Source organism: Somniosus microcephalus, chromosome 23, assembly GCF_052327205.1.
Source record: "Somniosus microcephalus isolate GS21.2 chromosome 23, FLI_Smic_1.0, whole genome shotgun sequence".
Lineage (NCBI taxonomy): Eukaryota > Metazoa > Chordata > Chondrichthyes > Squaliformes > Somniosidae > Somniosus > Somniosus microcephalus.
In genome coordinates, this window is record NC_141009.1 from 40,836,244 (window position 1) to 40,852,130 (window position 15,887).

Consider the following 15,887-nt stretch of genomic DNA (forward strand, 5'->3'; position numbering starts at 1 on the left):
TTCAGTACTTCAAGCCTATTTTACCATTCAGTTAAATCATGGCCGATCTGTATCTCAACTTTATTTACCCGTCTTTGTTCCATATCCTTTGATACCCTTACCTAACAAAGATCTATCAATCTCAATCCTAAAAATTTCAATTCACCCAGCATCCACAGTCATTTGGGAGAGAAAGTTCAAGATTTCTACTACTCATTTTGTGAAAAGTGCTTACTAATTTCACTCCTAAATGGCCTAGCTCTCAGCAGAATCAAGAAAAAAATGAATTAGCCTCCCACTCCATTATGGTGAACAAAACATAGATTAACACAAATATATCAAGTCACTTAACTAGTCAAAGCAGATTAAATAATTCCTGTTATAGCATAAATGCACTACAACAAGACACCTAGCTCTACCTTACCACCACCTCCCTTGACCCCTCCACTGTCTCTGATTTGTCACACTGCTTGTCCAACATCCAGTACTGGATGAACTGAAATTTCCTCCTGCTAAATATTGGGAAGACCGAAGCTATTCTCTTTGGTCCCCACCACAAACTCCATTCCCTAGCCACCGGCTACATCCCTCTCCCTGGCAACTGTCTGAGACTGAAACAGACTGTTTGCAACCTTGGTGTCGTATTTGACAGCAAGGTGAGCTTCCAACCACATATCCGCTTCATCATATAGTGCTTTTTACGCAGTAAGTTGTCCCACGCCGTTTTACAGGAACGTATTCAAACAAAATTTGACACCGAGCTACATAAGGAGATATTAGACAGATGACCAAAATCTTGGACAAAGAGGTAGGTTTAAAGGAGCGTGTTAAAGGAGGAGGGAGCCGTAGTGAGATGGAAAGGTTTAAGGAGGGAATTGCAGAGCTGAGGGCCTAGGTAGCTGAAAGCAAGGCCGCCAATGGTGGAGCGATTAAATTGGGGATCCACAGGAGGCCAGAATTGGAGGAGTGCAGAGATCGTGAAGGCTTGTAGGGCTGGAGGAAATTACAGAGATAGGGAGGGGCGAGGCTATGGCGGGATTTGCAAACAAGGATGAGAACTTTAAAATCAAGGCCTTGCCAATGTAGGTCGGCGAGCACAGGGGTAATGGGTGCGAGTTAGGATACGAGCAGCAGAGATTTGGATGAGCTCAAGTTTATGTAGGATGGAAGATGGGATGCTGGCCAGGAGAGTATTGCAATAGTAGTCAAGTCTAGAGGTAACAAAGGCACAGATCAGGGTTTCAGCAGCAGATGAGCTGAGCTAGGGGCAGAGTTGGGCGATGTTACGGAAGTTGCGAGTCCTGGTGATGAAGCGGATATGTGGTTGGAAGCTCACCTTGCTGTCAAATACGCCACCAAGGTTGCGAACAGTCTGTTTCAGCCTCAGACAGTTGCCAGGGAGAGGGACGTAGCCGGTGGCTAGGGAATGGAGTTTGTGGTGGGGACCAAAGAGAATAGCTTCGGTCTTCCCAATATTTAGCAGGAGGAAATTTCAGTTCATCCAGTACTGGATGTCGGACAAGCAGTGTGACAAATCAGAGACAGTGGAGGGGTCAAGGGAGGTGGTGGTAAGGTAGAGCTAGGTGTCTTCAACGTACATGGAACCTGACGTCATGTTTACGGATGATGTCGCTGAGGGGCAGCATGTAGATTATAAAGAGGAGGGGGCCAAAGGATAGATCCTTGGGGGACTCCAGAGGTAATGGTGTGGGAGCGGGAAGAGAAGCTATTCACAGAATCACAGAAACCCCACAGTGCAGATAGAGGCCATTTCGGCCCATCGAGCCTGCACTGACACATTATCCCACCCGATCCCCGTAACCCCTACACCAACACATATCCCACCCTATCCCCGTAACCCCATGTATTTAATCCCCCTAACACTATGAGTCAATTTATCATAGCCAATCAACCTAACCCGCACATCTTTGGACTGTGGGAGGAAACCGGAGCACCCGGAGAAAACCCACGCAAACACGGGGAGAATGTGCAAACTCCACACAGACAGTCGCCCGAGGCCGGATTCGAACCCGGGTCCCTGGCGCTGTGAGGCAACAGTGCTAACCACTATGCCACCGTGCTGTAGGTGATTCTCTGGCTACGACTGGATACATAAGAATGGAACCAGGCGAGTGCAGTCCCACTCAGCTGGACGATGCAGGAAAGGCGTTGGAGGAGGTTGGTGCGGTCAACCATGCCAAACGCTGCAGGCAGGTTGAGAAGGATGAGGAAGGATAGTTTATCACTGTCACAGACACATAGGATGTCATTTGTGACTTTGATAAGAGCAGTTTCAGTACTGGGGCAGGGACGCAAACCCGAATGAAGGGATTCAAACATGGAGTTGCGGGAAAGATGGGCACGGATTTGGGAGGTGACAACACATTCAAGGACGTTGGAGAGGAAAGGGAGCTTGGAGGTGGGGCGACAGGACAGAGGGGTCAATGGTGTTTTTTTGAGGAGAGGGGTGATGATGGCAGATTTGAAGGGGACGGGGACGGTACCTGAGGAGAGGAAACCGTTAACAATATCAGCTAACATGGGGGCCAGGAAGGGAAGCTGAGTGGTCAGCAGTTTGGTGGGAATAGGGTCAAGGGAGCAGGAGGTGGATTTCATGGACAAGGTGAGCTCGAAGAGGGCATGAGGGAAGCTAGGTGAGAACTAGAGAAAGATGTGGGCTAGGGGAAGGGAGGGAAGCGGCAGAGGCCGCTGAATGGATGATCTCAATCTTTGTGACAAAGATGTCCATTTGCTCCTCGCACCTGTTGTGGAGATGAGGGTGGAGGAGGCGGGGAGAGGTGTTTAAGAAGATTGTTTGTAGTGAAGAAGAGAAGCCGTGGGTTATCTTTGGATTCGAGGATGATCCTGGAACAGTGAGCTGTTTTGACAGAGGTGACCAGGACCCAATAATGCTTTATGTGGTTCAGCCAGATCAGGCGATGAATGGTTAAATCAGTTGTCCGCCATAGACGTCCAATTCGGCATCCCTTGGACTTAAGAGAGTGGAGATAAGGGCCATACAAGGGGAAATGACCAGGGTGAGAGAGAGTAATGGTTTTAATGGGGACAAGGGCATCAAAGGTGAAGGTGAGGATGTGATTGAGCAGATCGGTAGCGGCAGGAATATCATGATGAATGGAGGGCCAAAGGCTAGACAGTTGGGGATTTGAAAGTGCAGTTGTAAGTGACTTGGAAAAGAGTTTTTTTTCCAGGGGTGGACACAGAAGGAAATGGGGTTGGGAGGGGGAAGGGGGATGAGGGTGGAAAGGGATACATGGAAATGATCAATGGGAGTAGCAAGGCCACATGTGATGGTGGAGGTCGAGGTTGCAAACGCTTCAGCCTTGTCTTTTGCACTCACGTGCTGGGATCCATCATCATTGAGGATGGGGTTATTCATGGAGCCTCCTCCACCCATTAGTTGTTTAATGGTCCACCGCCATTCACGACTGGATGTGGCAGGACTGCAGGGCTTTGATCTGATCCATGACTGTGGGATTGCTTAGCCCTGCCTATAGCATGCTGCTTCCGCTTTTTAGCATACATGTGTTGCAGCTTCCCCAGGTTGGCACCTCATTTTTAGGTACGCCTGGTGCTGCTCCTGGCCTGCTCTTCTACACTCCTTATTGAACCAGGGTTGGTCCCCTGGCTTGATGGTAATGGTAGAGTGAGGGATATGCCAGGCCATGAGGTTACAGATTGTGGTGGAATACAATTCTGCTGCTGCTGATGGCCCACAGCACCTCATGGATGCTCAATTTTGAGCTGCTAGATCTCTTCTGCATTTCTCCCATTTAGCACGGTAGTAGTGCCACACAACACGATGGAGGGTGTCCTCAGTGTGAAGACGGGACTGCGTCTCCACAATGATTGTTCGGTGGTCACTGCTACCAATACTGTCATCGACAGATGCATCAGCGACAGGTAGATTGGTAAGGACGAGGTCAAGTAGGTTTTCCCCTCGTGTTGGTTCTCTCACCACCTGTCGCAGGCCCAGACTGGCAACTATGTCCTTCAGGATTCGGCCAGCTTGGTCAGTAGTGGTGCTACCGAGCCACTCTTGGTGATGGACATTGAAGTCCCCCACCCAAAGTACATTCTGTGCCCTTGCTACTCTCAGTGTTTCTTCCAAGTGGTGTTCATGGCGGAGTACTGATTCATCAGCTGAGAGAGGGCGGTAGGGGTAACCAGCAGGAGGTTTCCTTGCCTATGCTTAACCTGAAGCCATGAGACTTCATGGGGTCCCAAGTGAACGGACATTTTGAGGGAGCTGTGGAGAGGGGCATTGATAGCTGTTCTGCTGGCAGAGTCCACGGGGTCAGTGCTGGGAGGGGTGAGTGGGACAGGACGGAGATTGGCAAGATTAGCCCCCAGCGTGTGCGTTGGGCGGGTAAGGTTGGTGAGAGAGTAGGATGGGGCAGTTGGGGTTACTGCTCGTAAGGAGGCAGCAACGAGTACCTCGATGTGCCCTTCGGAGGATGCCAAGAGAGGCGCAGAGGGAAGCTGTAGTTTTATCTAAGAGAGAGTCAAGCCTGGGACGGCAGCAGGAAAGTAGGAAGGTTGAGGAATGCTGAAGGTTTGGGGTAGGGATTTGGGAGGGCAGAGAACCTGAGGGGGTAAATAACCATTTACATGGGCCTCTATTCATGTTATTTTTCATCATCTTTCTATCTAATTAAATCAACTTAGTTCAACATGTCAAGTAATCCCGGGGACGAAAAAAGCGACATCGGAATTATTTATGGATTTTGGGAATGTGTCAAATTATTCCAGCCAAAATGTTGACAGAAAGAGCCACTGGTCAACAGTGTGCAAGCTTTGACTTATTTTCAAGAGCTTGGTTGAATTATTCATCAATTTAATTTGCAATACTGCAGAATTTGAGACACAATTTGTGAATAATCTACTCACTGTCAGTATGCTGCAAAACATCCACAAATTAGACAAATAAAACTCAATTAGGATGAGTCAAGGCTCATCACACCAAATCCTATTTTAACTCATTCTATACCAGCACCTCAAGACAATGGAATTGCTTACGTTTCTCAGTCTTCCCTTTCTCTTATAACCTACAGGCGATTTAAATCCAAATTTGGAGACATCTAAACATCAGTTCTTGATTTATCTTATCTTCTCTCTTAATTTTTTTTCCCCTTATTTCAACTTTTGTTGTATTCTGCACTGTGAGCCTTGGCTTGTCACCAATGTTTCTCAACAAGAAAATAAAAGGAAAATAGTAAACTATTACACAATCAAGTTACTATAATCACAGTCATTTTCAAAAGAACTTGTGTGACTAGGGCTGCATGGTCCAATGATATTAATTTAATTCCTTTTGCAAAAACAGAATTTTATTTTTTTATGTTAACGGTAAGACCTTTGAAAGCTAAGAAATACTTGTTGTGTAGAAGAGACAGATACAAATCCATTGGTAACTTTTGCAAAATGTAGGTTTCAACTTGTTGAACAAGAATGTCCCCAGTTGGCCCAGATTATTATCTTTGTAACCTCCTGCAGCTCTAAAACACTCTTAAAACTCCAATTCTGGCCTCTTGTGAAGCCCCCACTTCCTTTGCGCCACCATTAGCGACCATGCCTTCAGGTGCCTAGACCCTAAGCTCTGGAATTCCATCCTTAAACCTCCTCCTTTAAGATACTCCTTAAAACCTGCCTCTACCTGTCCTAATGTCTTCTTCTTTGGCTCGGTGTCAATGTTTGCCTGATTACGCTCCTGTGAACCACCTTGGGATGTTTTACTGTGTTAAAGGCGCTATATAGATGCAAGGTGTTGTTGTTGTTGTAACTTGCGGGAACAACTATAAAAAAAATAGTCCCTTGCCAGGGTAGATCACACTTCCGTTATTATATGTATTAGTATCGAAGCAAGCTCTGCAAGTTCAGAAAGTGACGGATTTCACCAAGGTCAATAAGACAAGGGGCCGTATTTTGCGACCCCTACGGGTGCGTACAAGATGCAATGCGCATGCGGTAAAACCCGGAACTTGCAATCTGTCAAGAATCCTCTTGAACAGATCCTCCGCATCCCGGGAAATGGGCCTCCGCGGGTGGAGAGTTGCGCGATTTGCCTAACTTTCGCCCACTGAATGCCTGTGAAATTCTTACGCCTAGTAAAAAGCAGGCGTAAGGCCTGCTTTTACTGGCATAAGAGTTTTAAAAAATAGAAAAATAAAATTTTATCAATCATTTATACATTAAAAACCCTGTCCAAAAAGGTAAGTTTATTTTTAGCCGTTAAAACATAAAATTAAATTTTCATTTAAAATATTTAATTAAATGGCATTTAAATTAATTTGAAATAGGTAATTAAAAAATATATATTTCACGTGCTTGTGTATTTTTTAAGTGATCCCCATTCATACTTATGGGGATTCCGTACGTATGCAACTAAGTATTAATGGGGATTCCCTTCTTTTATTGGTTGGGCCGGCCCACGTGATCCCAGGGCGCTTGCGAACCGCTTGCGCCCCGGGGATACGTGGGCCTCTGCCTGCGCATACCCGGAGAGGCCCAGAATTGCGAGTCTCCGTACCCCCCAGACCACCAGGTAAATGCGTAGATTTTTTTACAGGTCGGAGGCGTCTGCCCGCGCGAAGCCTCCGACCGCAAATTTTGGGCCATTGTCAATCAAGCTACAACGGATGGGTGAAACTGGCCTTTGATTTGTAAGGCCTAGAGATCGTAATAGGAAAAGAAGACTGAGGGAAAATAAGGAGTTCCACCATTCTGGGAAAGAATGAGGTGGAGAAGGAGGTTGGACACCTGGCACGGTAAACTAAATCGATGTAACTACGCAGAAAAAAAAAGTGCGTAGTTGGGAAACCAAAACCTGGATCCGTGATGGCAAAGACAGTAACAACCTAAAATCAGACGCTTCTACTCCACTTATGTTTATTGGCTACGAGTGGCGTGAAATCTTAGTAACAAAATAACAGACAACGAATGGGACTCCCCATGATCAGTAACCTATTCAGCCAAGGTTCTGACTCCTCATTGCTCTCTATTGCCCCCTGCTGGAAGTGTGTGGATGTCAAGTGAAGAAAGAATTGAGCTCAGTCACCGTCCCCTCCACAGTTGAATATTACACCAAATCTTCACTACCTAGGTGAAGAGTGGTCACTTGGGGGCGATTCACCCAAGCAGGCGAAAGATTTCAGCTGGAAGAAGACTGAAGCAAAATAAAGCTTTGTATTTACTTAAGTCTGACTTCACTGAAACAAGGCCTACTGCGGTCACATTCATAGAATATCTCAACATATTGAGGGAGGGGGAGAAAGCAGCATCAGAGCAATAATTAGCAATTCAAACCACTTGTGGTTACAATTATACTTTGGAAAAGATATACATATAAAGTAATTTGGTTATGTTATGCTCTTGGATCATTTTAGAAATGGAGCATTTATGATTCACAACCATGGTGTACGATTTTTATTTGATGGTACAATCAAGGAGCAACAACAGATGGTTATACTGGCTGAGGTAAGCAGCGATATCCCACAAAATCCAGTGCTTAAGTTGCATTTCCATTTAAATCTCTCTGATTATGCTGTCCTGTAAAACGTTCCTGGTATTCATTTTCATTTATGCTTTATTTGCGCAACGTACTGCTCACCAAAAAAAAGACGTGCGCAAGTTAAAAGGGCATTGACTTTATGAACAACCTTTTACATTTGTTAATAAACATATGGGCCCAGAACTTCGGGTCTCCACGGGTGAGTACGCACGGGGTACTCACCCGTAAGCCCAATGGAAGTGGCGGTTTCCTGCATGCACTGCGCATGCGCGGGAAACCAGCACTTCCGTTCCCCTGAATGAAGGGGTTCAGAGGTCGAACGCGTGCGCAGGGGAGGCTGCGCGTGTGCATCGAACTTGCGGTTTATTTACAGGTTTCTCCGGGAGGGTAAGTCTCCAGAAGTTACACATTTAAAAAGCAGGCGTAAGGCCTGCTTTTTACAAGGTAAGTGGTGAATTAATTAAAATTAAAACATTTTTTCCACAGGTTTATTATTTTTAAATACTTTAAAGCAAGGTAAGTTTATTTTTAGCCCCGTTAGAAAATAAAATTATTTTTTTCAAAAATTTAAATTATTGTTTAAAATAGTTATTTCATGTAATTTATAGTTTATTTAAAAAATGTGATGTTTTTAAAAAATGCATTTGAAGATTTAGTGATGTTTTGGGGCCTGTAGTATTTATAAGTTTTGACAGCTTTTCCTGTCAATCTTATGAATGAAGCATTCCCTGCTCCGATTGGCTCCCCATGGCCCACGTGATCCCAGGAGACGCATCCAACTAACTGCGCCCCTGGGATACACAAGCACTGCGTGCCGGCAGTTGGAGCAGGCCCAGGATCGGAATTCCACGGGGGCCCACAGCTCAACGGCCGGCGCACAAGGTAACTGCAGGTCGGGGGCTTACACCCGCGGGAAGCCCCCGACCCGAATTTCTGGGCCATGATGTGATGACGTAAAACATGAAAATGTATCACCCTTCACTTCACATAGATCTTCTGCCTCTTCGACCTCGTTCAACAACAAATAAGTAATTTTTTTGCTTGAAGACAGTAGGGGGGGAAAATTGGGTTGATTTGCGCCTCCCGTTCACGCCCTCTAAAGCAACTAACGTCCGGGCGCCGTGCCGCTAATGCCTCCCGCGAAATTCAACGGGAGGTTAGTGGCGGCGGTAACTGTTAGCGCCCCGTGGCGCCGCGCCTCTGGCGATGCCGTCATCGCCATGCATAGTGCCCCGCTCGCGATCTTCGGTAGCGCCCCGACTTACCGCCGGACACTACGTCCGACAGGGTCAGGGGGGCGTATGTATGGCTGGGGCGGCGCAAATTAAAGGGGAGGTGCCGGGCGGCCATTTTTGTTGCTGGCTGCCTGCCAGCACCTGACCCTGTTGCTGTCCCCGGCCTCCTGTGAAGCCCCCCCGCGGGGTGCCGGCTGCGCTCCATGAGTCTGGCACTCCTCTTGAGTGCCGGTCTCTTTTGCCGGCACTCCGACCCCTGGTGGTCCAGCTGGGCCCCGGGTTGCGCTGCGCTAGGCCCCTCCCCTTTAATAAGGGGAGGAAGGCCTGCAGTGCCGCGGCGCTGCGGAACGTAGCGCTGCAATATTCACGCACAGCACCCCAAGAGGGAGGCAGGGCACGTCCAGTAGCGCCCCACCTCCCTCTTTGGGTGCTACCAGTGAATTTCGGGCACGGGGGCGCTAATTTTTTGGGTGCTAAAAGCAGCGCCCCAGCAAAGTTAGCACCCCAAAGAGAGCGCGACCCAATTTTGCCCCCTAGGTCTTTAAACTGTTGGGTTGTAACTTATTTAAAGGAGATCTTCCAAGCTGTATAAAAGTTTCCCTTGTACAACTCAACAAAAACATTATTTCTATTTAAAAACTCATCCTTGCCCCTGAAAAATGTTTTACCAACCATTTTACCAATTGCTTGACAACAAACAATATCAATTAAGTTTCAGTTACGGAAGAAAGGGTTTTGTTTCTTCTTTGCAGTTGAGGGACGGCCCTGAGCATTATCCTTTGAAATCTGGACCTTGGTCACAAAGCCAGCCCAGTCTGATTTACTAAAAGTCTTTCTTCTCTCTCTGATAGCTATGACGGTAAGTGAAAAGCATTAGACCAGTCTCAACTCAGTACTGAGCTAGCATGACGACACATTGCAAAAACTTCCCATAACCTGGAACTTGGCAGCTTTAAACTGAGAAGCCACAAAGGTGGCTGCTGTGTGAAATGTTACTTTGATGTAATTCTCTTCAACAGTTCAGACGACAGCACATTGTTTGAGAGCAAAAGGAGGTTTTCAAACTTATGCTATGTCTAAGCTGGGAGTCCTTGACGCTGACACAGGCTTAAAAAAAAGCGCAACTATTTCCCAGTCCCTTCACTGACATCACCTTACCTTGATGAACTCAAAATTGTCTTTTTTTAATGAGTTTCTGCTAATCCCCTGGTATTGTCTTGATAATGCTGTCTGAATTGCACCTTGACAGCACTCTTTGCTGAAACAGGTCACCTTTTACCTTACACTCGATATATTTATCAAGCTAATTGATGTTGAGTTCAGAATTCTTTCATAGTCCTTAAAACATAGTCATCTTTCATCATCTATCTCTGGTACACATTTGAATTGTAAACTGTTGATTTCTCTTCAACAAATTTACACTGCTTTTTTTTGCTTGTTCAGCACGTTCTAATGTGACTGCTTTGTCATTTGGGTCTTCAATTCCTGTGCAGGTGGGGACAGAGGTCAGTACTGTGTATTGCACTTACCTCTCTAGTCATGTTGCCCTCTATTAAGTGGTAGAGTGGTACGATACGAGCGATCTCCAGCAGCACAGGAGTTGGACTGGCCTGATCCTTGCCTTGTCGATGGCAAAGATGGCATGTGGAGGGGCACTGCCCTTTCTCCTCGCACTCAATCTCCACACCAGTAATCGGTTGCTCATCTGACAGCATCTGGGCACCCAATAAACTTGACAGGTATGAAATAAACGGTATCGATTTGAGTTCCTTCTTGTTTCCCAATTCAGTTGTTTCTGAAAGTAAGAAAATAGAAAAACTAATGCAAATGGCCAGTAGTAAAATGATATGTAGTGTAAAATAAGGAATTCAATAAAACATAAAAATTTCAGGCAGCTGCACTACAGGTGCTTTTCTTCACTAAGCTTGTTCACTAATTCTTCACAAATACAGCATTGTGATCGACAAGCAAAGCTTGCACGCCCTATTCATTTCAACTGTGAGAAACAGCCAGCAGTCCAATCACAGCTTTTACACTTCCAATCTTGCAGTATGAAAAACTGATGGGTACAGATCTGTCTACAGTAACGTGAGTTGCTGAATTAAAATTATTTATAAGTGTATTAGCACAGCATTAAAACATATTGGGTTGAGTGCTTAGTGTCTCAGTACCAGTACTCCAAATAAGTCTCATGACAATCCCGCAGACGTAACTACCCAACGTCACGTTGAAATTCAATGAGTCTTTATATTAAGCTAGTAACTTGCTCAAGGTCTGTTGATAAATATAAATATTCTTTTATATTCCAAGTTATGACATAATTAGGAGAGAGCCTTCAGAAGCTTGCACAGCACCACCAAGTGGTCATCATCTGAAACTACAACATGACAACTGACGTAAAATTGAATGGGAAATGTTGACATGGTAATTTACAATGGTTTATATTGACACAAAAGCAGTGACAACAGGAAGTAAGGTTTGTAGACATGAAGTGCATGCCCTTTACAAGATTGTTAAGAGCATATAGATGTAAATCGATAAGAATTGCTTCCAGTGTGGTACTGTACCTAACAAAAAATAAGCTTAAAAATTAAAGATTAGGGTTGGCATTGGCAGCCCAGGGGCATAGTTTGCTGGTGCTCCAGTCCTCTGATTGTGCAATGATCAGAGATGGGTATTCACCAGCCAGCTCTCAGGTGGTGAGCTTCCTCATCACGGACATGATAACAATTGGCGGAGGTTGATTGCTGCCCAATAAGGAGAAGGGCCCACTCTGGGTCCCTCTTGCACACTGTCATTCACAGGCTTTGAGAGCAGCTTGCCAGCCTGCCTGCCCTCGTGTTCAGTAAGATATGTCACATAGTTGATTAATGAATGGAGGCTAATGAGGCACAAAAAATTAAAGAAGTAGCTTTTTTAAAACGGCTTCTTAATATATTAAAATAAATACAGATACAATAAAACAATATAAGCTTTACATGCAAGGCTCTGAATGCATATAGATAAAACCAAAGTGTTCACAAGTCCAATTATAAGCTTTGATGTTAGTTTCTTAAACTCAGGAAGTAAGTCAAGAATTAACACGTACATTGCAGAGCTATGAAATGTGCAACCTCAGGCCTCTGCAGATGCGTGGAATGACTCCATACAGAATTACTTGAAGGGATTGTGATGTTCCAAGATTTAGAACGTCAGCTAATCTTAACATAAATCAGCCGGCAATGATTTATCAGTGGTTTCAAATCTAGCCCAGACGGATGGGCGAGAAATATCGAGAGAGATTTTCAACTTGTCACCCATGTGTAAAATCAATGGAAATAAAAATGAGGTGGTTTCCATAAAGGGCAGTCAATCACAACGCCAGCTTGATGCCTGGGCAGTAAGTAGAACGTCTACCCCATCCTCTCTTTATGACTTCCAACAGTAGATGTTCATCTGTCAGCAGGTCAGTTCATTCAATAGTTGACGACCCCCACTGACCTCAAAAATCAGTTGCCTTTCTGTTAAAGCGATTTAACTACAGAATGTTTGACTCTTAAAGTATCAAATACCATGCCCAGTATCACACCTTGCTTCACCAGTTGGGGAGCCGAGACTGCCCGTTTACAGAGCGAGAAGCTTTGTTCACTTTTTACTCTCCTGGCCATTGTACTTCTGCTCAAATTTTCCTCCCTCCAATTCTGAGAGTTTCCTGGCAAGAAATGGCCACAGACTGCAGTGCGGAGATGGTCACTCTTTCAAGCTGATGTCATAAATCTTCAGTCTCAGCAACTGCCCCAGTGGCATGTCCCTTTGTGGTCGCCCCCGCCCCACCCCACCACCCTCCACCTCCACCCCCCACCACCCCACCCCACCACCCCACCGTGCTCAGCTGTTTCATGCCCGGCACATTTTCTGCTGCTGGACATACCGGATTCACACCACCCGTTGTGCAGACCAATCCGGCCCTGTCACAGCCCAACTCCATTGAGAACAAAATGTGGCAGCATCTTAACCCACCCCCATCCTGCCGATGTAGTTTCCCTACCTTTGCTCCGGCATTCCCATTCTCCTTCCACCATTCCCCCGTATCCTCTATGCGCTCATCTTCCTGTCCCCTCTCCCCCTTCTCTTCCACTCCCTTCTCTGGGCCCCTCCCTCTGACCACCTTCTCTCCCTCCTCTCCCTCCTCTCCCTCTCTCCTACTCTTTCTCTCTCAATAGCCACCTCTCAACTGCTCCATCTCTCCTGCCTCCTCCCTCCACCCCTTCCCCGGGTCCAATGATCCCCCTGCCCTCTAAATCTGCTTGACCTGAACAATGCACTCTCTTTTGACTTCCTGTGTATAACACCATGGGAGCTTGACTAGTATTTATAAAAATCCTTCAGCTGCTAACAATGTCATCGCTATTCTAACTTTCTCCGTGGATGGCACCTCGGAAAATCAATAGTACAAGAAGGCCTGCTAATCTTGTGTGTTCCAAAGGCGGTGCTGCAACTTCTCTCAGTTTGTTACAACAGTCACAGCTAAAAGTCATAGAATTTGCTCCAACTCACCATGAGCAAGGCCACAGGAGATAGTGCTACACTAAACAATGCGACAACTCTGTATACGTTTTGATCAGAATGAGTCAGTTTACATTACATGGAAATCAATAAATATCACTTCCATTGTGGTACCTTAACAAAAAGAAAACCTCTGAAGGTTGAGGTTGCCCAGCACGGTGTTACAGTGTCTTGGTGCATCAATGCTCAGTGCCATGCATGATAGACGATGGCTTTACACCAGCAATTCCCTACATGGTAAGCTTCCTCAAGGCAGCCATGACATCAGAGTACAGGTAGACTGAGTATAGGTAGACTATCCTTTATCCGCACTTCTGAAAACCGAAAACCTCTGAAAACCGAAAGTTTTTTTGTGGAGCGTAAGTCGTGCGCACGACATAACCCGAGTGGCGCCAAACATGACCCGACACAGCCGACGCTTTTCTGACCTGATTTGCGGGCCAGCTTAGCGTAGGAGTCAGCCGATATCCGGCTTTCCCACAACTGGCGGCGGCAGTCGAGCCCCAGACCCCCGCTAAGTCAAGGAATTCAGATACGGAGCAGGGGGAGCTGTAAACAGACTGGGAGCGGCAGCACAGAGAAGCAGGAAGGGGAATGAGACACGGAACAGTCGCAAGAGGTAGCCTGGACTTCTAAAATTTATATTAAATACAAATACTAATTACCAAATTAATTTAATGTTCAGAGTTTCCCAGTCTGAAATAATACCTTCTGAAATCCGAAAATTTCCGAAAACCGAAACACAGCTGGTCCCAAGGTTTTCGGATAAGGGATAGTCAACCTGTACTGCCCCAACAAGAAGGCAGTAAGCGGGGGTATCAGATGGGCAGGTCATCCTGGGCTGACATAAAACCACTGACCAGTCGGTAACAGAAAGGGTGATTATCTGTATCTTGGTCAGGAAATGGCATGTGTCACACAGGAACCAAATGAGAAGAGAAATGAGGCACAAAATCTACGAAAGAAGTAGATTTTTAAACAGCTTTTTCAGTGATTAAACTCACACATTGGCAGTAAGAAGAACACAGGCTGTACCTGAATCCCTATAGATATAGCTAATGTCCAACTGCAATATTTGATTCAGTTTCTTAAACTTGGGAAATCAGTGTCCTATAAGGAGCAAATACCTATGAAGCTGGCAAACACTTTTACCCTTAGGCCTCTGTGTGTGCATGGAATGAGATTCCAAACACAGTTAAATGAGGAAATAACAACAGAAAATGCTGGAAAAACTCAGCAGGTCAGGCAACATCCGTGGAGAGAAATTTGAGTTGATGTTTCGGGTCGAACCCTTCTTCAAAACAGGCTTCTGTTGTTATTTCGGATTTCCAACATCTGCAGTATTTTGCTATCGTACAGCTAAATGAGGACCTGTGTTATTTCAAGTACACCAGTTAGCCATAATATTGATCAGTATTAAACGGGCGAATAGAGGTGATAATAGAAGAATTGTAAAGCAGTTGACTGTTGAGCACTGCAGGACACGCAGCCATAACTTGGAAATAAAGACAATACTCATTGAGGATCCCTGTGCTGCCTGGGGAGTACTGAACATGGATGTATGAGCTCTGGGAGGTGTGTACCATAAAACATGATCCTTTCAACATTAGGACCGAGGTTCAAATGTAGTCCAGACTGCTCTGATGAAAGTAATCTCTATGACTTCAATGGCTTCTCACCATCATTCTCCATTCGTTCAGTCATTGTGCCCCAACTTCTGGAACTCCCTTCCCAAAATCCCGCTGACTTGCCAATCTCCCTTCCTTCAAATCCTGCTTTTTGACTTTGCATTTGTTCCTCCTTCCCAACCCATTTATCTCTTCCTTTCGCTCCTGAGCTTTATGTAAAGTGCCAGGGCTGTGTTCTCCATGTGAAGAACACTATACAATGCAAGCTGTTGCTGTTTCCAGTTGTTGTAAGGAAGAGTGTCAATTATCCTTGGGCATTAGGAGATGTGCCCGCATGCTGAGTATATCTAAGATGGCACTGCACAGCCTACTTACACGGAAGTTTCATACCATTCTTGCTGTCGTGGCCACTGCGATTATACATTGCTTTTGCGAAGCTGTTCCTCCTCCGATTATGTGACGACTCCACCAGAAAGTGCCAAATGAGATACAGACACTCTTTATCCAAACCAAGAGCATGCCAACATGTGCAAATCTCTAGCAGAGGCATTATGTGGATGATGAGTGCTGAAATAAACAGACACTGCACAAACCATTACACTCCCACCACTCACCCACCAAGCATCTGCACCTACTCAAACTCACATCCACATCTCAGGCCTTGCCTACAATCACAGCTATTCAACTATGGCAGACATATCTCCCAAACACACAGCTGGACTCTGACTCGCACACATTCATTTCTCTTGCAGGCCAAGATGGCTCACAATAGGAGGGAGCAGCACAGAACAGGCGGGGGTGATGAGCAGCTCCAGCAGCTCTCAGACCTGGAGGAACGAGTGCTGCGACTCATTGGACAGCAGGTGGTGGGTGGCGTGGCCGTCGGCAACGTCGACCCCCTTGGAGGCAACGACGGTATGTTCATCCCCTCTCCTTCTCTCATCCCACTTCCCCCTCACACCAGAAGCC

At 45.9% G+C, this 15,887-nt stretch overlaps 1 protein-coding gene across 7 annotated transcripts in view; it reads right to left on the bottom strand.

The window, feature by feature from the left end:
- Nucleotides 1-15,887, bottom strand: part of astn2 (astrotactin 2) — a 1,941,856-nt gene that overhangs the window by 607,018 nt on the left and 1,318,951 nt on the right. For all 7 annotated transcript variants that reach the window (XM_085965839.1, XM_085965837.1, XM_085965836.1 and 4 more), the window contains one exon: nucleotides 10,275-10,540. In XM_085965839.1, the coding sequence (XP_085821965.1) occupies nucleotides 10,275-10,540 (266 nt within the window). The remainder of the gene's footprint in view (nucleotides 1-10,274; nucleotides 10,541-15,887) is intronic.